This window comes from Anastrepha obliqua, chromosome 1, assembly GCF_027943255.1.
Source record: "Anastrepha obliqua isolate idAnaObli1 chromosome 1, idAnaObli1_1.0, whole genome shotgun sequence".
NCBI lineage: Eukaryota > Metazoa > Arthropoda > Insecta > Diptera > Tephritidae > Anastrepha > Anastrepha obliqua.
In genome coordinates, this window is record NC_072892.1 from 834620 (window position 1) to 857147 (window position 22528).

The window sequence follows — 22528 nt, forward strand, 5'->3', positions numbered from 1 at the left end:
TAATGTTTTTATTGACAAAGACTATTGGGATATACAAGTACATATATTCGCTTATCAACCCATGACTGTCAACCAAGTAATTTACGTCGACTTTTATAAGGGGCGGAATAATCTTCCAGCCCGCTTGAAACAACGCTATTTTTGTGAAAATTGTCTGTAGCTTTCGATTTTTCTCGAATAAACCACGTAGTGTGGGCTCCATATTATTGAACAAACAACAACAAAAAACATTTCAAATGCTTTGGATATCACATAATCAATATACTGTGAGGTCTCTATTTACGCTTATTATTTTTATGCGATTTTGAAGTTGTACGGTTTGTATTTCATCCAAAAATTTCTTGGACAAACACACATATAAGCTTGTTTAGGATGCCCGCGTCTAGACAGTCTCCAAAAATCGTGGAATGCTCAAAGCTCAGACCATTTGACACCATTATCAGATAGCGATAGTGATTAAAAAATGTAAGAAATATTACTTTTCGATAAAATAAAATGAATTAAGTTTGAATTGAAGTTTATTTTAAGCTTTTGCACGAATGTCTTTCAGACATCCGGAGTCATTTATTAAGCAACATATTTTTTTTAATTTCTGCAAACTTTTTTATGCGGTTTTAAGTTAATTTTAACTCGTTGTTTTGGCTGTTTGTCCTTACAGCATTTCGTGAATGAGAGTTTAGTATCAAAAATAACATCAAGATCTTGCCTTCCGACTTACGATGCAGTTGTTTAATTTGTAGTTCACGGAAATGAAATTTGGCTTGCTGGTAAATGTTAAAATAAAAAATTAGACGTTCAGAAATAAAACGATCGTTTATAAAGAGTGTCAATTGTGGATTCTCTTGCGGCATGCACTGACTAGGATTTTAGACGCAATAGGTCCAGTTTTCCCGAGTAGTTTCCTACCTTTCAAGAACTGGCGAAGAACTTCATGTAAATATTAAAAAAGAACTTTAAATTTTTATTCGAAATGGTCACCATTTGCTTTAACACAAGCCTTTAAACGGTTAGGCCATTCAGCTATTGCAGCACGCACGGTTTCCATGCTTATTGACGTCACTGTTCGAACCAAAGATTGTTTGAGGCTCTCAAAATTTCTCTGAGGCTTTCTGCAAGCCATGTTCTCCAATTCTGACCACGAACTGTAGTCCAATGGATTCAGGTCTGGACTTCCAGTCTGCCAATGTTCTGCGGCTATGAACCCAGAAATTTAGTTTTTTAGCCACGACCGGGTGGTTTTTACCTTATGTGCTGGTGCGAAACCTTGCTGGAAGATCCAATGCTCTCCATTGAAGAGAGTACTGTTCAAATGCTTCACCACACCTTCTTAGACATCCTAGTGGTACTCTTTTGCCCCGGTCTCAACCCCTTTTTCGCAAAAATAAAGAGATCTAACGCCTTTATAAGACACTCACCACCAAACGATTACGGGACGGGATAGTGGTCACGCTGAACACTTGGACCAACATATCTAGAGTTATTAGAAGTTGTAGCATAAATTTTGTCGTTTTGCTTATTAAAAACTTCAACAGTCAAAATTTTCTTATCTGTGAAGAAGCTGCTTGCATCTGTCGAATCTAATTTTCTTTAAGTGCATTGTCAAAAGATGATCTGCTGGGCGATGGAAGGCTTTCATGTAGAGATCATCTCTAATTAGTCTTGACATGGATCTGGTTGATACATTCATTTCCCTGGATATGATTTTCTGGTTTCTAAGGGCATTTCTGCGAATTCTTTCTCGAATGGTTTTTATGGCTTCACTGGTTCGAGCTACGTGAGGACGACCACACTTCTTTTTCTGTCTGCCACTTCAGACGTTTGGGAAAAACGATTGATCGTGCGATAAGCAAACATTCTTGAAGTATTAAGTTTCTTCAGCAATTCGTAAATCTCACTTGCGCTTTTACCACACTTTTCCTTAGCTCCCCACTCCATTGTTAATGAGTGACATCTGCCTCGAAATTGAGTATAATTTATCAGTAAACAATAGATATGAAAAAAGTAAAAATAACGCAACTTTTGTCTGTGAATTTGTTCTCACCGTAAGCATTATAAAATTTGTGACAGAATTTATGGCAAGACTAAGTACACACTTATACTCCACATATTTCGATTTTCTGTAAAGAACTTGGTTATATGTATGTGTACATATACTCTGCATCTCTTATTATCCTTATACCCGCGAAAGGCTTTGAAATTACTTCTTGTTGACATAAAAATTCTCCGAAATTTCAATTCTTTGTCAAAAATTTATTTCGTATTTAAACGTACAAAATATGCCAAGAACTTTTAAAACATATGTACATACATACAGTGATGAACCTAAGTCTACGTACAGAAACATATTTTCTTATTTCCCAGAAGGTATACAAGAAACTGTTGGTGTAGTTTTTTCGGCCGCGCAAAGAGGTGTAAGGGAAATCCACCACAATCCGCGAATTAGTGCTCCGAAATTGATCCAACATATCATTAAGACATCCGGAGAAAGTATTCATCCAAAAACTATTAAGAGATAGATTAAGAATAGCGGATATTTCAGCAGGACTCCATGTAAAAGGCCTCTGATTTTAGAAAAAATCGTCGCCTTCGGCTTGAGCTTTCACGGGTACATATTGGAAAGGGAATGTCTTCTGGTCTAAAGTCTAATTTACTGATAAACCCAAATTAATATAAATGCGGATATGGAAATGAAAAATTTAATACCTACTGCGTAATGCGCAATATTTTGGGGAGCTATAGCTGCATCTGGCGCTGGAAAGTTGACTTCTATTGAAGGTACTATGGACTAGATGGTACTTTACATAAATATAAAAGCATAGTGGAACAACATTTGAAGTCATCAATAGAATGTTTGGGTGCTGGGCACAGTTGGGCTTTCCAACAAGCCAATGACCCTAAGTATAATGCACTAAATGTCAAAGAATGACTCTTTTATTACGCACGTAGACTTTTGTCATACCGATTTTTTATTATTTTGTTAATTTTTTTTGTTATAAAGCAAGTGAAATAATTTAGTTTTTGTAAATTTATGAATAAATATGAGTTCCGAAAAAAACTACATCAACAGTTCCTTCAATTATTGTATACCCTCTGGGAAATAAGAAAATAGGCTGCTGTATGTAGACTTAAGTCTTTCACTGCATCTGTGATCTGTGTATGTATGCATTTAAATAAATGTACACAAGCACGAGTGAGCTCTGTAAATACCTTGAGAGGACTTATACTCGAAATAACTAAAAAAAATAACAGGAAATGGTCTCGCCGGAACTAAGACGGAAAATGGTACAAAAAGTTAGCAAATAATAAAATAATATAAAAAAATATTTTATGTAAGTAAGGTTGCAATATTATAAATGTTTGCCATTTATATTAAAACGTACATATATAGGGTTATTCAATAGGTGCGCTTCAACTTTTTTCCGATAGGGAGGGCGAACAACGCAATATTTTTTATTCTTCGCTTGTCATTTGTAAACTTCATTAGTATACATTTCATCATGGAACGCTACACACTTGAGCAACGATTGCAAATTGTGCAAATTTTTTATGAAAATAATCGTTCTGTTGCTGCTACTTTAAGAGCATTACGGCCATTTTACGGTCCATTTAACAAGCCGTCCCGTTTTGGGGTTATGTGAAGTCATTGGTCTACAGTAACAAGCCGGCGACGATTTGTGAGCTCAGAGCCAATATTGAACGAAATTGAAATTGCTGGAATTTTAGCCGATTTATGCAAAAGAGTGGTCGAAAATTGGGTTCAACGATTGGACTTCGTAAAACGTGTACGCGGTGGTCATGCAAAAGAAATCGAATTTCATACTTAAATGTATATGTTCAAACTCGATAATAAAAAGAAAAATTAGTTAAAAAAGTCAAACCGTTGTGTTTTATTCAAAAAAGTTCAAAAGTTGAAGCACTCTTACTGAAAAACGCTATATACTATATGTACAAACATACATGCAACATAAATATTAACTAAAAGATCCCTAGCCACAATGAAAAGTGAATATTCATTCAATTTTAGCTTAAGTTAAGGACATTGCCAAAACAAAAAATGTTATTTGTGCACTAAAAAACTAGTTTACTCTAAAAATTCGAAATCATCAATTAAGTCGGTGTAATCGAGCACCGCGGAGTGGAGTGAAGTATTTTTTTAAAGCATACGCAGCTGAATTATCCTTCCAATACAAAACAAAAACAAATGCATGAGTTGATTATAAATTATTGATGTTTGTAGGATGCAACTTTTCATGTTGTTTCACTGAACCTTTTCACTATATAAACTCGTGCCGTAATATTTCACGGTGGTTTAGTAGAGCTTGAAGAGGTGGCGGCACTACCATTGATATGTTTTTGGCGTTTATGGTAATTTTGTGGCAGTGTTGAAGCACAAAAACTCCCACAACGACACATATAACATGAGTTGCGAAACATATTCTCACCGCTCTATTAATGGGTTTCTGAACGCTTTGCGATTTTAGCAGCTCTTATTGATGCTTCAACCTAATTCGTTGCGACAACCAAAGTCAATAAATGGGCTTTATAATTTATTACCTATGTTTTTGCCAATATCAGCTAACGGTGTTAAGCTGATGAAAAGTTTAGAAACATAAATCTGTTTCCGCTATGAGCTCACACATGCAGCCAAGCCCGTATCTGAATAAAGAGGAGCTGGTGTTGCTTCAAAAGTTATCATCTTGCTTGCAGAGGCAATCCTCTTCTATTACGAAATTATAAGTAGCAGGCGTTGATATGTTCACCGAGGGGCGATTACGCTGACTACTTCATAATAGGAGATTTAGTTATCCAGGTTCATTAGTTTGGGTAGCTTCCGAAAATCCATTTGAGAGCGAGCTAATGTGAGAAGGCGAAGCATCCCAGGACATCTGATTGTGCGCTGTTTATTCTGATGACGTCTGCGAACGGACTAAGGACTATGATTTGAGGGTATGCACCTGGAATGTTTGGCCCCTTAATGGGGAACGACTGGCTGATGCCCGTATGGGAGTAAGGGCTGCCATCACTGCCATTCAAAGGATGCGATGGACGGGATAACGCAAGAAGAGCATTAAACCTTACGACGTCTACTACAGCTGCTATGTAAAGGATTTATTGTGGGAGAGAGAATTTGTTGCCAAGTACTGTCGTTCACCTTCTGCCTTCTGTCATGAAATAAATAGTCGGCGCATTCGCGTATCGGCACCCACGTCACCCTTGATAGTTATGATTTCGAGGTTGTAAGGACTTCGTCTATTTAGGAACCTGCTTTAACACCGATAATAATGTCAGCCTTGAATTCCAACGTAGAATCTCTCTTGCCAAAGAGTGCAACTTCGGATTAAGTAGGCAATTGAGTACTTTATAAGGCTCTCATCATACCCGTCCTATTGTATGACGCAGAAGCGTGGACGATAACAACATCCGATGAGGCGTCCCTTCGAGTGTTTGAGAGAGAGATTCTGCCGAAGATTTTTGGACCTTTGCCAGTTGGTGACGGTGAGTATCGCAGACGATGGAACGATTAGGTGTATGAGCTTTACGACGACATAGACATAGCGCTGCGAATAAAGATCCAGTGGTTACGTTTGCTGGATCACGTTATCTTAGTGGATATATGTAAATGCCAGGCGAAAGCAAATTGTTTGGTGGAAGTCAGGAACTGCTCTTGAGAAACAGATTCTTATTGGTACATTCAAACACGGCGGTGGAGGAGTTATGGTGTTGAGATGCATGACGGCAAATGGTATTTGGACATTTGAAACAGAGTGCCGAAAATCGTGGCTTATCAAGAACGTTTTAGTTCCAAGAAGACAACGACTCCAAACACACAGCCGATAAGTTATGTTAAGCTTTGGTTCTTGTATAATGCTCCAAAACAGCTTAAGGCATGCAGCATCCATGGGATCTATTATAGAAAATAACTCGACATACGCTTAAAATTGATAAGGAATGCCTGCTATACCAAAGAACTAAAACCCTTGGTCACACATATCAGTCCCCAGGCCTTAATCCTGTCGAGCGTTTGTGGTCGCACCTTGATAGGAAAATTTGATATATCACCTTTTTCGAACAAATAGTCTTGATTGAAGGAGTTGAAGCAGGAGGCGAAATCTCTGAGTAAAACCTTGTGCAGCCAACACTTGGGAGAAAAAATATTTTCATCTTTAGCAATAACTTAACGGAAATAAAAGCTTTAATGCAGCATAGCAAAGCGTCTACGGCTCTCTTGTGCCGTAGGCATACAAAACTGCAAACAAACCCACACATAATACTTATACAAGAACCATGGGTATGTCACAATCGTATCTGTGGTCTAAGTGCTATGTCGTGGGGACAAATACTTCATTGTGAAGGGAATGTGAGACCGCGAGCATGTATTATCATGCCGAGGTTGATCGAACACACGATGTTAAAAGAGCTATGCTCTGGAGATATCGTTGCTGCAAAAATAAAGTACTTGAAAAGTGGGAACAGTGTCGAAGCTATCATAGTTTCGGCCTACCTACCCTACGACTCTTTACAGCCACCTCCTTCGAGGGAGCTAAGAGAAGTGGTCAAGTACGCAGAATCCAATAATCTGGGGCTAATAGTGGGCTGTGACGCAAATTCACAGAACATTGTGTGGGGAAGCAGCAAATGCAACCCCAGAGGTCTCAAGTTACTGGATTTTATCCTGTCATCCGATTTGGTCATCCAAAACACTGGTAACAAACCAACTTTTGTGACCAGAAGGAGACAAGAGGTGATTGATTTAACACTTACCAATAGGTCAGTTGGGAATCCAATCAACCGATGGCGAGTTTTGGAAGAGGACTCTCTTTCTGATCATCGTCTTATCGAATTCCGACTGGGAATTGACACAATATCAATACCTTCCGGTAGGAATCCTCGAAATGTGGACTGGGACAGGTATGGTGAGCTTGTAACAGAGCGGTTACCAAACCTGAAAAAACTCAAATCAGCAGAAATGATTGAAGATGCTACTAAGAAATTAGAAGGTACTTTAATCAATTGCTTTGAGGAACTGTGTCCACTCAGGCAAAGCAGACAGGGGAAAGCGGTTCCTTGGTGGAACCCTGAACTGTCGAAGCTTCGTGTACGGTCCAGGAAACTTCTTAATAAGGCCTTGAAGACCAAAACAGAAGAGGACTGGGCCAATCATCGACTTACACAGAGAGAATATAAGAAAAAAGTACGGCAAGCCAAACTTGAATCCTATAGAAATTTCTGCAGTAACGTCGAAGAAATGAGGGAAACAGAGAGACTCTGTAAGGTCCTTCATTTAGACCGCTCAGTAAGGCTGGATTCCATTCGAAAACCTGATGGTTCATACACCATTTCCAAATCGGAAACGTTTAATGCTCTACTCGAAACCCATTTTCCGAGTAGTAGAACTCTCTCTGAAGCTGAGAGTGGCATGAACAATGACGGTGGCAACGGTGGAACCTCTAGGTACAGCTGGTATATTGCTAGTCGGATAGTGACAAGGGAATCGATAAGGTTTTCCTTATCTTCCTTTGAGAACTTTAAGTCCCCTAGACCTGACGGAATATATCCAGCAATACCCAAAAAAGGAGGAGACAGGCTGATTGAGGCCCTGAAAAGGATATTCACAGCCTGTCTTGCATTTGGTTATATACCATCCCAATGGCGACGCGTAAGAGTAGTATTTATTCCAAAACCAGGAAAAGATGACTATTCCCTAGCAAAAAGTTTCAGACCAATCAGTTTGACATCGTTCATGTTGAAAAGTCTGGAACGAGTGGTGGAGAAACATATTCGAGTGGGGGTATTGCCGAGAAGTCCACTTAGTAGAAACCAACACGCTTACCAGAGTGGAAAATCATGTGAATCAGCCTTACACGATCTTGTTAGCAAGATTGAAGCTGGGCTGGAAGCTGACGAATACACAATGGGCGTGTTCGTGGACATTGAGGGGGCTTTTGATAATGCCACTTTCGGCTCGATATGTTCTTCTGCCGAACGACATGGAGTTAATCAAGCCATTATAAAATGGATATACTCCATGCTCTCTGAGAGGCTGTTAACCGCTGGTGGGAGCGACGACGAGCAAATCACAGTCAGGGCCAAGCAAGGATGTCCCCAAGGGGGTGTTCTTTCTCCGCTGCTGTGGTGCTTCGTCGTAGACTCCCTATTAGCGGAGATGCGGGAACTCGGCTTTCACGTCCAAGCATATGCGGACGACGTCTGTGCGCTAACATCGGATAAATCCTTAAGGAGGCTTTGCACGAAAGTGCAGAGGATCCTTGACAAAATCGATGATTGGTGCATGAGACAAGGTCTTTCCGTTAATCCGAACAAAACAACCATAGTCTTGTTTACGAGAAAACGGAAATTGGATGGACTCAGTCTTCCAACACTGAAAGGTGTGACACTTGGTCTCTCCAACCAAGTTAAATATCTAGGAGTAATCTTGGATAAGAAGCTGACCTGGGAGACACACGTTTCACTGAAGGTGAATCGTGCATTGAAGATTTTTCAGCAATGCCGTAGAGCCTTTGGCAAAACTTGGGGCCTGAAACCTGCTGTGGTCCTATGGATATACACGGCACTTATCAGATCTGTGGTCTGGTGACGACGGAGCATGGTTAAGTCCACAATCCGGGAACTATACAGGCTGCAAAGAAGTGTATGTTTATGCATCACGGGTGCCATGAGTACAACCTCTGGTGATGCCCTAAATGCTATGCTTGATTTGCTCCCCCTGGATCTTAAGATACAACAGGAAGCAATAAAAGCAATGTGTAGACTCCATAAATATGGTTTCTGGCACGAAGATGGAACTACGGGACACAGAGAAATCTTTAAGTTGCTGTCGGAGCAGTACCCACTGTTTTTGGCACCTAAAGATGACCTGATACCCACAGTTTCATTCGGAAGGAAATTTGATGTCAGATTTCCATTGCGTGAGCAATGGAGCAATCCAGAATGCATGCAGGGAGGTTTGACGGATATTTTCTTTACCGATGGGACCAAGACTGAAATAGGGTCTGGAGCCGGATGGTACTTAAACGATAGTTATAAGTATCACTATGCTATGGGGGGAATGGCAACTGTTTTTCAAACAGAAGTTTTTGCCATCCTAAAAGTAGCCGAATGGATAATCGAGAGGAGATGGAGCGGGAAACAGATTGGAGTCTTCAGTGACAGTCAGGCTGCATTGAAGGCCCTGGAGAACGCGAAGCAAACCTCGAAGATTGTTCAAGAATGTAAGAAGAAGCTTAATTCTGTCGCAAGATAAAACAGGCTTGTACTTATATGGGTTCCAGGACACTCCGGTGTTCAAGGAAACGAAATTGCCGACGAATTGGCCAACCGTGGATCAGCGGTGCCCCCACAGGGGCCAGAGCCAATAATCGGAATCAGTCCCGTAGGAATCAAGAATTGGATCAACGATTATGTAGGCAATCTACATAAAGAGCGATGGTCCGGTCTGGAACGCTGCAGAACTGCAAAGTGTTTTGTGACAAGTCCGAACAGAAAACTGTCAAACTTTCTACTAAAACTTAGAAGGAAAGACATTCGGTTGATGGTCGGCATCATTACGGGACACAACCCATGGGGTCAGCATATGACCACCATTGGAATCATCGAGGACCCGGTATGCCTGTCCTGCTTGGAGGAGGCGGATAGCACTGAGCACTTTCTCTGTGAGTGTCCTGCCTTTGCTAGAGCGCGACTACGGGTATTGGGTTCCGATGTCATGAGAATGAGTGATATTCGTTCTCTAAAACTGGAGGATATTTACAGATTCGCCAAAGAATCTGGAAAATTCTCACAGGACTAACTATCTCTATCTCTGTCTCTATTCTTTCCTATCTCTTTCTCTGATACTTTTCTCCCTCCCTCCTTGACTATCTACCCCCTTTCCAGAGCTTTAAATACAATGGGCTTTTTAGCCTGAGTGTTTTAGGAGCCACCAAATCTCCTGGTGCTCCTTGGCTCGACCTCTTCAAATTCAATTCAAAGCTTTAATGAATATAAACCACATTTCTATTTTTGACGCCCATCAAATCAAATTCCACCCTAATTTTCCATGAAGGCTTTTTGAAATGCTCTTCTTCGCAGAACTGATATTGAAATAGCTACAGTTCGTTGTTCTTGCATAGCTGGAAATAGTTTTTTCCTGCAATATCAAACTGAACAGGTTCCCGAATGGCCCTTATATCGAAGAATTTGGATGCGTCGAAAGTGAAGTCAGGGAATCCACCAGTTTTATGTGCACCAATCTCAAGCCTAGGGCCCTAATTGCCACTTGACTATGAGAGTAGATATTTACTTCCAGGACAGTTATTAAATAAGCCAATCAGCTGCGTCTGCAGTCACACACTACAGTGCTTTGGTAGCCCGAATTTGAGTCTGATGGGAAACTTCTCGCAGGATGTACCTCCGCCAACCCTTCCATTCAACTTCGAGCCATCCGTAAACTGGTTCAGCAGGTACTCCGCTCCATTTTCTCTGGATGGAATGTGAGTAGAGAATATCCCGCTTGGACTAAGCGAGGGTGTACATTAATCAGTCGTCGTGGAGATGAACCCAAAGCTTCTAAAGATTCTTCAATGCTCGTAAATTGGTCAAGAAAAGGCCATGCCTCTCAGTCTGATTGCGGCACGTTCAGCGGCGGTTTGGCCTGCGATGCCTACAGGTTCCACATTTAGCATTGCGTTAAGGGCTAGAGTAGGAGTGGCTCGATATTATCAATAATCTTGTCTTTTTAATAGGCTGTACAAATCGACTGAAACCAGCGTCCTGGAAAATAAGGGCAAATCTTATAGTATATTTCTGAATGGAGAAGCTTCTCGTGGCGAAATGTTTCTTACATAAACTAAAAGACAAGAAGTAAAAGATCTGATCGGGTAAAGTATTTTGTTCTAGGATCTCTTTTTTGAGTGTTTACGTACATACCCATGCATGCGCACATACATATGTGAAATACATGTTGAGTCATTTGGTAAGAGAAAGCACGACAAACGCGCGTGGCTGCGGAGGCTGGCATATAGAAACGTCAACCCAGACATAAGGAAACACGACGATGAAGATGACAGTGACGCCAATGGCGGCGAAATGGCACCGAACAATACACAATGCATTAAGAAACCATTTATGAATAACAACTCACGGGTATCTTTCACATATTTCAGTGCCAAGAGACGGCGCGCCATACTATTAATACATATGCATATGTATGTGTATGAATATAAACAAATATATGTATACCCATCAAAATTTGCTCAAGCATGAGTTTATATCTTGCAGTGAACCGGATAAGAACAAAACCAGGCCATTTTGGGACAGTACCAGCGCAGGTTCACCGGCAAATATAGTACACCTGACTGCTTTACTAGACACTGATGACAACAAAACAAGGATCTGGTTTTGAATGGACGAGTGTATTGAATATAGGTAAAATATTATTAAGTGGGTCTTAAATTTTATTCTTCTTAAGCCGGCCATACACATACAGTTTCAACTGATAGTTTAAACTGAACAGTTTAAACCGTCAGTTAAAACTGTACACTGTTGAAGCAAACACACATACAGTTCAATTCTTCAGTTTTGGCAATGGATGCGAAGAAGCAAGACGATAATAACAGATTTCTTCGTAACACCAGGTTCAATTTCGTCCAATTTTTTTGCTAATTTGGTATATGGATCATCTCTTTTCATACGGTCATGATAATCATGACTCTTTACTTGCCAAAGACAAGGTTCCGATCGATACATTTCAATAAAATCGCTAATTATTTGATTAGGTTTATTACGCGCCATCTTAACTACGCGAAAATTATACTTTTAAAAAGGAATACCACAGAATACAACACACCTCCTCTTAATTGAACTGAGAAATGTACAGCGAACCCCCACACACGTAATAATCAGTTTAAACTTTCAGTTTAAAAAATTGAAAATTTCATTTGTCTCAGTTCAACTGTAGAGTTGAATTGAACTGAAACTGAAATATCCACACACGTGGATGTAAGACTGTGCAGTTGAATTGTACAGTTTAAACTATCAGTTGAAACTGTATGTGTGTGGCCGGCCTTACGGGCAACTGTGCAACAACTACATCTATTCGAACCAGTCTACAAACAGTTGCGCAATTAGTTTTATGAAACTAGTTTTATATGAGAGTTCCCAAATATTTTCCCCATGGTATATTCGCATGAGCTTGTTGCTGTTCATTGACAAAAGCAGCACAACAAAACCGCGTTGGCGTCAGGTGCACTTAGTAAAATATTTGAAGGCACTGATTACTGTCTTCCCCGTTGCAACAAAGTGAAAATCAGCAGCGACAGTGATATCGCATCTACAACTCGATACTCTTTCTGCTAAAAGCTTTTTTTTTTTGCTACGGAATTGGATATCATTGTTGAAAAGCTATGAAAAAGGACAAAAAATGAAATGTGTAAAACTTCTCAAAACACTTTGCAGATGATGATAGGATTTCAAGATGTTTTAATAAAGCAGACTGGAGTATTTAAATGAAAAGCTGCTCAGTTTAAGATATTTGGTGGATTAAATAGGCAATTAAAAATATAATTACTACGCATCGGCGGAGTTTCTTTAAATTTGTTATGTTATTGTGAATTTAGAGACCATCTAATTAGTCGTGAGAGAAATTTTAATTTATGTGCTTGATGGATATCTACCATATCTTTGCCACTGCAGCGAGGCAATCAAAACATTTTTCAATTGGTTCTGTTTAGATTACGCCAAGTCCGATAACCGAGCAAAAAGCCAATTTAAACTTGTTGGTTTTTGACATACCGACCACTCCCAAGCTAAATACAAATAATTTGCCTTATATTTTAGGTACGCAACTTTTCATATTTAAAAATATTTTGTTTTGTTTCAGAACATAAATTAGTCATACCCAAACATTCGTGGTATGAAATGACCACAGAGTTTGGCATAACAAGCGTTAGTTATGCCCTACAGAAATGCTTGCATATACACCCACAATTCATTCATATTTTGTACATCGCGCTGACAACACCGGCGCGTCCGCTTACCTGCACTGCAGATGTGGATTAAAGTTAAACATTTAATAGCTGTACAGAACAATAAAAAAACGCTTCAGAAGGCATAGAGTAAGCTATTCTGTATTCCAGTTTTCAAGTACATCAATCATCGGCTATTTACTTATACAACTCGTATGGACAAAGAAAAGTGCTAAAGTACACATATGGAAACATTAATTTAAATTTAATTATAGAATCAGAATATTGCTACAATTTCAGGGTACCAGAAATGAAGAGAGGTGAAGAATTCTGGGCAAATATCAGGCCAGAGAAATTCAAATAAACGTATCGAATTAGAGGTAAAATGTAAATTAAGGTAAAATGACTAAGGGGGAGACTGCAGTGGCCAAATGGGTTGATGCGTGACTAGTCCCGCGCATGAAACACCAATTAATATATTAGAAAACGGGTTTACTTATAGCGGGCGTTCCTCGGTCGAAAATGGCAAACCGCCGAGTATATCTCTGCCTTGAAAGAGTTTCCTTTCCAATTCAAAAATAGTCAGACGAAGAACAACTTAATACAATACTTTAGCGCGCATGCCTGACTTCACTCTCATCTGGCTACCTGGCCATAGGAACATAGCAGAAAATGAGAAAGCTAATGAAGTGGCGAGACAGGGGGCATCCTATAAGGAATCCGAAGTGGTAGAAATAGTTTGGCTCCAAGGCGTCTACAAAAGGGAGATCTTCTCGCTATTCCAGAGGGGGCCCGTTGACAGATGGACTAACAAGGATACCTGCAATATAATTCGGGTGGCCATACAACAGTCTTTCTCGATCTGCGTCAGACCCAAGTCTAAGTGCTCTAGGACATGGAGTGCTGGGAGAATTCTCGATGGTCGAAGTCAAATCAGGATATATCAAAATGGTGTATTTTGTGCTAACTGGGTCTAGGCTATGTCATTCAAACAACACCTCCACCTCCACCGCCGCCATGTCTACTTCGTTTCTTTTATGCTGCTACATACAACCGAGGGGCTATAAAAAGAAACTCAAAGATACTGATAATACCATAAATGGGACACGTCCAGAAGTAGACAAACGCATACCATTCATTTTATTACATAGGTTAGGTTAGGTTGAGCAGGCGCGCTCAGAGCCATCACATAGATCTATTGGCCCTAGGTGGTACCAGATGAAGTAGAACTTTAAGTTTCTCTATATTAGACATCTTGTAATAAGTCTACGTTTATTGGAAATCTACGTAAACTCTGAAGTTCTTACCCCGAGATACATTCCAACTTCTCATATTGTAGAGTGACTAAGCATTTCATTTGTGTTCTAGTTAATGCAGGGCACGAATATAGAAGGTTTTCTAAAGTTTCCTTCTTTTGCAGTTCATCGCAAAATCTGCAGTTATCATTGTTTGTGATCCCTATCTTTTATGCGTGTGCCGCTAGCAAATTGTGGCCTGTTAGTATACCTACGATAGTTCTGCTTTACTTGACAGGGCTAGTAAAAAAGTGGCGTAGTTATCTGCATTCTATTTACATAGAGGCAAGAGGCTAGATTGTTCCACCTTCTGTCTATCCGTCCTTTCATGTCCGCAACAATACCACTGCATATAATCTTTAAGGGTTTTAATCTTTCGTTTTCTTGTTCAAACGGCATGTTAACAGCGCTCTTGGCAACCTCGTATACAAGTTCATTCCCTGCAATGTCCTTATGTACGGGTACCAATAGATGTGCAGTCTGTCTGCGCCCAATCTCTCTCTGATCACCCCGCTTTTGAGAACATTTTTAGATGAAATTTCATATGAGTTTATTGCCCTTATCGCTGCTTGACTGTCAACGTATATATTTATTTTTGAGTTACTCAATGCCTTTGCGATTGCTAATTCTGCAGCCTTTCCTACAGCAAAGACTTCTGCTTAAAAGATATTGCAATAGTCAACCAGTTTGAATGGCTGCCTGAAGCCTTGCTCGCCACAATAGATCTCTGCACCTACTACGTCCAAAATTTTTGAGCCGCCAGTAAATATATTAAGCGTATTGGGGCTAAGTTTCATTCCTCTTCTCCCATTATTGTTCGTTTTACTATTTTTTAATCAATTATCATTTACTTCAATATTGTCAAAATCCAAAAAAAAGTGCGTGTAGCGTAGTACACATAACAGAACTGAAACTTTCAAGGCAGACAAAGAAAGAGGGAGAGACCCGAGAGAGAATGAGAGAGAGACCCGAGAGAGAATGAGAGAGAGAGAGAAAGAATATATATCTAAATAAATTCACAACATTTGCAGAGAATACAAATAGACAAAAAACGTAGAAAAGGTCGACTGGTGTAGGTAAACGCCGGACACAAACCGTGGCAACAACGCGCACTACTCCGAGCGTTTATCACCCGCACAAACGCAGTGATTCCAGGACCGCGGCAACGCCAAAAAAATTGGCAGCAAAACGCCCCAAGCAGTAGGCACCAAAAATATATTTCCTACAAGTTTGCCCCAACAAACAAGCGCCAAAAAATAGGCAGTGTTATTTCTCACTGAAATTAGCTCAGGAAAAATAGCCTAAAGTGTATTTAAGATGTATATAAAGTATAGTTCTCTCTCTACTTTTCCTCTACGTTATATCTTTTTTCTCTCTCGCGGAACGAAAATGTCCAAACCGTTGCATGGCTTTGAAATTTTACCCTCCATTCTCGCTCTTCCATCGACGCCTAAGAAGTTTCACTTCAAAAATTTAGATAAGTACGCGGAAATAGCCACAATCTCTTTTTCTATGCTGTGCAACAAATTCACCGCGATATATAGTAGATTAGATGAAAATTACTTACTTCCTCACTTGTATATTAAATTCAAAACTTGTGACTCTATTTTTCTCAATACTTTGGTGTTTTGGGTAACGCAACTCTTGCAGTTAATGAGCGGATATTCAGGATGATTTTAAAGTTTTTTATTTGCTCTTAAAACTACAATACCAACATCGTCAGAGAAATACAATACAAAGAACTTTTCATAAGCTAATGGAGCAAAGAATGCATACCAAAGAAGTCTCAATATCCAAAGTTTTACAATTTGTTGACTTACCGCATTTCAATTATTAGCTTCTGATGAACGCAAAACATACATACTTATACAATGTAAGTAAATATGGTGTGTTTCTAACTAAATGAAGTTGTAGTTGAAGTTTTGGTGCTCAAACTCAGAGTATAGTTCGACATTCTACACAAATAGTTTTTAGTGTCAGCATTTAACTATCACAAATAAACCAAATTTGTTCAAATATTCACAATGGTATGCAAAACATTAAGTTCCAAATGCCCAACTTTCAGTGACTCTGCAAAACAATTGGATTTGTATGGGTGTAGGCCAAGTCCCGATCTAATATTCACTAAGTTAAGGCCTGACGATTTATTTATATTCTAAAATGGGGTTAATATTAAATAATCCTCAACTTTCAACCAGTCAACACAATCGCAGACATGAACGCCACTTCGTTTACCTTCAGGGTGCTGCAAAATGGCATGAATGCCATCATTCCAATTTCAAAGCCTTTTATCACTTATCCAATTTAATAGAGCCATAAGCTTTTTATGTTATTAGTCGTTTAACGGTAATGACTTACTGATTCAGTAGGATATTTTTTATTTATATTTATTTATGCTTACGCGCCATATCAATCCATTCATATTCAACACGGCTAAACTCAATATGAATAAAAACTATTTTAAATCGAATTAGCAAGTCTAGTTGTATTGGAAATGAATACTTTTATACTTTTTCTACATCCGCAGAAATGTCAACTGTGGTTGAAATTTGTGCACTAACGATTTTGGATTTGTGCTGAAGCTCAAATCGGAATTCGGAGTATTTTGTGTACAAAATGGAGCAAAAGAAAATAAATAAATCCTCTAAACTTTACTTAGCCGCTAAAAATGACATATAGAGAACCACCTAACTGTATTTTTCATTTCGATTTTTTATTAATTTACATTAATTGAATAATCAAACTAAAAACAAAAAACTAAAAAAAAATATATCTTCTGTCTTCTTTGAAGCTCTCAAATTTGTATCGACCGATAATTTTATTAAGAGAAATCAGTAATTTGTACTTTGTACTTCTTAATCATTACAGTAAAAAAAAAAGAAATAAATGTTTCACAATAAATAAGATATTTTTACTAGCAAAGCTAATATCTGCTTAGTTTGATTTTTTATTTATTTTGATCTGCTGGTTTTGCCCGAGCTAGCGAAATAAATCTTATGTGTTTAGATAATTACTGCTTCGAAGCTTACGTGCTATGATATATTGTTGTTCTCAATTTGCTGATCTATTTATTTGCGATCGCCGCTTTTGTGGCATTAGAATTGTTAACACAAATGACTAATATGGCGATTTAGAACAAAAAGATGCTCAAATGTGTTTCAACACTTTATATATATAAATGCATGAGTGAACATTAATAAAATATTAAGAGATTAAAATTTAAAACGATCCAAAGATCATATTTGTTTGCATGTGTAAATGATATACAGTAAATTGAAGTGATATCCAACTTACATTTGAATCTACTTAAAACAGTAAATGTATGGATAAGATATGGCACAATTGTGATATTGGAGGCCTGTAAGAGCACGTCATCAACTTGTTACCATTTTTTTTCGTATCTGTTTGTTCTCATACTATATATTTGTATGTGTGTGCGTGCCAATGCGCAAATACAAGTTCCGACTTATGTAATATTCTCACCGTTTCCTTATCACTACTTGTAAATAAACTGGTGTACCCAGTTTTTGAGCCATGTATTGTTGTATCTGCTGTGAGTAGTTGTTATGTCTTGTAACAGGTAGTAGCTACAACCATTCACACAGACTGCGCTCAATGCATTACAGAGCCCGAAACACTTTTAAGCACAGTTTTGCAGCAGGCGGAATTTTTCATTATTCTGATGCTACTTTAAAAGTCGACAGACACAGTGAAGGACGCAAGCATCAATTCGAAGTATTACTGCTAACGGCACGTGTTGCAACGCTTTTGCTGCAAACAGGCAATTATTTACATTGGTTTATTTAATTTTGTATCACAATACAAATACATTCAATGAGTTTAAATTTTACTGTTCACTTTTCGTTAGCCAATTGTTAGCCTGCCCTTAAGCAGAGTTCATAATTTTTTATCACTTGCAGTTGTTGCGCTTGGTTTTTGTGATAGAATCACCGAATACTTTTATGTATATGTGGCTCATGTCGACAATGTCATCTTAAGCTTCAATGCGCGGCTTATACGTTACGAAAAGTAAAACACTAACTGGTAGTTGTTTAACTGAACGGACAAATCGAGCGAGTTACTTATTCGAATGACGACGGCAGACTAACAAATCATTGCATCGCTTTTGATGCTGGTGCCACTGCGGCAACAGCTCAACATATGTATTAGGTTTTGATGCTTCCAAACATGTTGCTGTCCTTTCAAAGAGAGAATTTCTCACAGCAGCAACAAAATTCAATCTCCGGCGCTCATTATGACAAGAGAGAATATCAATGCTTTTGGCGCGAAACAAATTTATTGATAAGCGCTATCTTTAAAATCATAACCTCTGCTGATTTTACGTATTTGTCGATGGCATACATATGTATTTACGGCATTCGAAGCTACACAGCTATTAAGTAGATACGTACAATGAATAACCTTTATTAAAATTACTTGCCAGACCGTATACAGCTTTACTTAAGCACATTTACGTATGCGTCCTGTCCATTTGATTGAAAATTTATTGGGCTAAATATTTTCCCTTTTAATTTATTAACGGTGACATGAGTTAATTCAAAACTTAAATGGCAACAAATCTCTCAACATGCCGTTGCAGCATCATATCCACTTTCTGTGCAGAGCAGAAAGCTTTCGTTGAACGCCTCTGGTACTTACTTATGCATGTCTGCAAATGTAATGAAAGCATCTTCTCTGTTCAAGGCGGTTTGCTGATGTTAAAGTAACGTCGCAAAGAGAAAACATATAAACCGGCATGAAATCAGTGACCGGCCGGCAATTGTTATTTTCTCACTGTAAAGCTCAGTTACCAGACTAGAAATATTTTTGAATGGACAAAATAACGGACAAAAATGTGCTGGATAATAATTGCCGCCTTCTTCTGGATCATATTGAACACTGAACGAATCTACTTAGATGGATAAGGTGGAACTTACCACTCACATTGTTTCTTTAAATTGAAATAAAATATGAAGTGCTTAGATTTTCATTTCTCAACTCTGTATATTTCGAAATTCAGTATAATGGAGTCTCACCAAAGCTTGACTCAATTTTACTTCCATATTCGGCCGCCGTAGCCGAATGGGTTGGTGCGTGGCTACCATTCGGAATTCGCAGAGAGAACGTAGGTTCGAATCACGGTAAAACACCAAAATTAAGAAAAACATTTTTCTAATAGCGGTCATAGTAGGTCCCTCAATTTGTAGAACAACATCAAGACGCACATCACAAATAGGAGGAGGAGCTCGGCCAAATACCCAAAACGGTGTATTGGATTGCTAACGTATTCTTCTTTAACATAGTTCAGTATTTTACTCACATTAATCCTTGATACCCTTTTTACTCCGCTCGGGAGCATATTGCTTCGACAAGACTCTGCCCATACACATGGTTCTGGGCTGTTGTTTTTGCGCCGTCCCATATGAAGTTGGCATCTGCTAGTTTGCGCTGCATCGACCCTCGCGTGTTCTAGTTCCCCACATCGTGTCGTTGTTGACAGTGTTCGGTCAGAATATTAGGGTGTCCCACTTTCTGATTGAATTTGAAAATTATGCTATTGCAGTTTTACTTAAATAAACGGAGTTACCGTTAATATTTATTATAGCAATTATGCATATGATGTCTTCAAATTTTGTGAATAATTTCTTTGTTTATATAAATTTGAATTTTTTGAATATTAGTGTCCCAGTTTCTTTTTGGCTCACTGCATATATCGATGTAGATTTTCTGTACCATATTTCTTATGCCCACCATTTGCCCAGTTTGTCAACAGATACAAAACTTTTGTTAAGGTTTTAGTAGAAATGAAAAAATTCAATTACAGTTTATTCCATAATAGCATGGAACCAAGAAAGTAAATATAAAATACATTCATATATGCGAAAAAATTTTAAATTCTTTAAAAAGTAAAGAACTGAGAACGAGCACAATTTAGATCTAGGCTTAGAATACTTATAACTGAATAAAATTTAAAGATTTCCTGTGGGCACATCTCCCACAGTATTCCATATTCACATAAAATTTCTTGTACTGAATTTATTTTTAGATCATTTCCTTCTTCTTCTTGTTTGATTCTCCAGTATGTTTTGTTTTTCACATCATGCATATTTGGACACAGGCACAACAGATACAGCTATACACTCGCCTACGGGCGATCGCCTTTAGGCGTCCCCACCTCCATTGCCCCCACGCGTTGTGTTGCAACTACGCATTGTTGTACCGCCATACTTGCTGTGGTGCAAGTGTTCATCGCTACGTGGCGTCATGCCATCGGAGCTTATTTGAAACTCATCATCGTCTTCTTCGAAGGCGGGCTTGCTCATTTTCATGGCATCTTCTAAGCGAAAAATGTTACTTTTGGGCAAGGGCTGATCGTCGCATTTAAGTTCATTCATTTGAATTTGAGTACAAAAGCGTTGAATGTGTTCCAATACTTCACGCATTCCCATCTCAGACGACTTTTGGCTCATGCTGCGCTCCTCTGCTGCTGAGGGTGGCGTCTGAATGGGGTTCCGACAGGAACAAGCATTTTGCGCTTTTTCACCTTCGTTGGTTGATGTGCTTTGTTTTGACCCGCCACCTCGTTTCTCAGGTTGCACTTCCGATGGAGTTGGTGCAGCACTTGGTTGGGTGCCCGACGAGGACGCAAGCATAGTATGGTGTTGGTAGAACATTTTGTCATACTCCGACTTCATGCACAGATATCTAAAATGGCGCGAGTTCTCCTCACCATAATGAACAACTTCTAGAGTAGAGACATAATAAAAATAAAGAAATAATCTGCTAAATCTTGCTTACTGTTATTTATTTCACTTTGTAGTTTCTTAAGTAATGAGTTTGTAGACTTCAGTTCCGCAGAAAAACGATCTACTTTTGCCGACAGCTCGCGAAAATTACGATTTAGTAGATCTGAGATGGATTTCTAAGGATAAAAAATTAGAAAGTGGCATTCTGATAATACTGCGAGCGCTTACTCCAATGGCATTTTCAACTGTTTGACGTATGAGTTCAAAAAACTCTTCAGTGTCATCGTCCTTATCGTCGTCGTGATTGTTGGCGTGATGATGGTGGTGATGATTAGAATGCTCTTGAATGCGTACATCTTTTTGGCGGTTACTATCTGCAAAGTTTACGTAATTCTTATTGTCGTACAGGTTGGGCACATTGTAAACTGCCGGTGACGGAACATAACTATTTTTTTCTGGTCGTGCGGTTTTAGCTTTAACACTGCTGCTGTGATCTTTCTTGGCATCGTCCGACTTCATTACTTTCTCCTCCTTGCCGAAACACTTATCTGATTTCATATTACTACTGGCCGGACGTGCACTCTTGCGACGACTTGTCGCCAAGCAGCTGGCTCCAATTGTGGCATTGTTGCCATTAAGAACTGCTGCGTTGCCAGATGTCAATTGACAGTTGGCATTGTAAGGCGTATTCGTGATAATATAATTTCCGTATTCCCCGCGGTCACGCGAATTCTTCGCCATATTGTTGCTCACTTGGGATTTAATCGTGTTCGCTTCAAATTTCGAAGTGTACAGCTCTTCGACAGACTTTCGTGATCGTTGCCGTACCATTTTGTTCGGATAATCTGTATGCTTCTAGTGGTTGAGGATTAAGTGATGGTTTTTGTTGTTTTGAATCCTTTAGCTGAGGTGACACTGCGCAGAAAGCACGTTACTAAGACGATTTTGTTGCTATCCTGATTACTTGATAGCTAGGGAAGGGACGAGTGTAGGCGATAACAAAATTAGTATTTGAGGCTTTTCTAAATGAAAGTTTTTTTAACTTTTGACGAAAATATCAGTTTGCGTTTCTTTGAATTGTGCCCGAAAAATTAAATACACTGAAGTGGAGAACTCAAAGTATATATAGTACATGCCAGAAGAGTTATATATACAGACATGGCTCACAGCGCCGGCTGAGATCAATGCATATAATGGGGAATTTCACTTGGAACTGTTCAAATATGTGGTATGTTTGAGATTCAGTTTCTTTAATTGTTATAGTGGGGGCTAGCATAGCAGAATGCCTTTGTGAGTGAGGGCTCGGGTTTGAAACCTACTGTCTGCTTGAAACACCAAGTGAAAGGAAAGGTTTTTTCTAGTAGCGGTCGGCAGTCGGCAGGCAATGGCAAACCTCCGAATGTATTTCTGTCATGGAAAAGCTGCTCATAAAAAACATCCGCTGTTTGGCGGCGACATAAAATTGCAGGCCTCTCCATTTGTGGAACAAAATCAAGACGCACGTCACAAATAGGAGCAGGAGCTC

The 22528-nt window shown here is 39.0% G+C and overlaps 1 protein-coding gene across 2 annotated transcripts; it reads right to left on the minus strand.

Annotated features, from left to right (window-relative positions):
- Positions 1 to 20039: 20039 nt before the first annotated feature.
- LOC129235665 (uncharacterized) lies at positions 20040 to 22138 on the minus strand. Of its 2 annotated transcripts, none has more exons than XM_054869628.1 (3): positions 21232 to 22138; positions 21056 to 21179; positions 20040 to 20999 (listed from the first exon to the last, which is right to left on the minus strand). In XM_054869628.1, exons 1-3 carry the CDS (start codon positions 21832 to 21834, stop codon positions 20419 to 20421), a joined length of 1308 nt encoding a protein of 435 aa, XP_054725603.1. In that variant the 5' UTR covers positions 21835 to 22138; the 3' UTR covers positions 20040 to 20418. The 2 variants fall into 2 exon arrangements, with proteins under 2 accessions (XP_054725603.1, XP_054725602.1); XM_054869627.1 differs by having other exon boundaries at positions 20040 to 21002; positions 21232 to 22137.
- Positions 22139 to 22528: the final 390 nt, after the last annotated feature.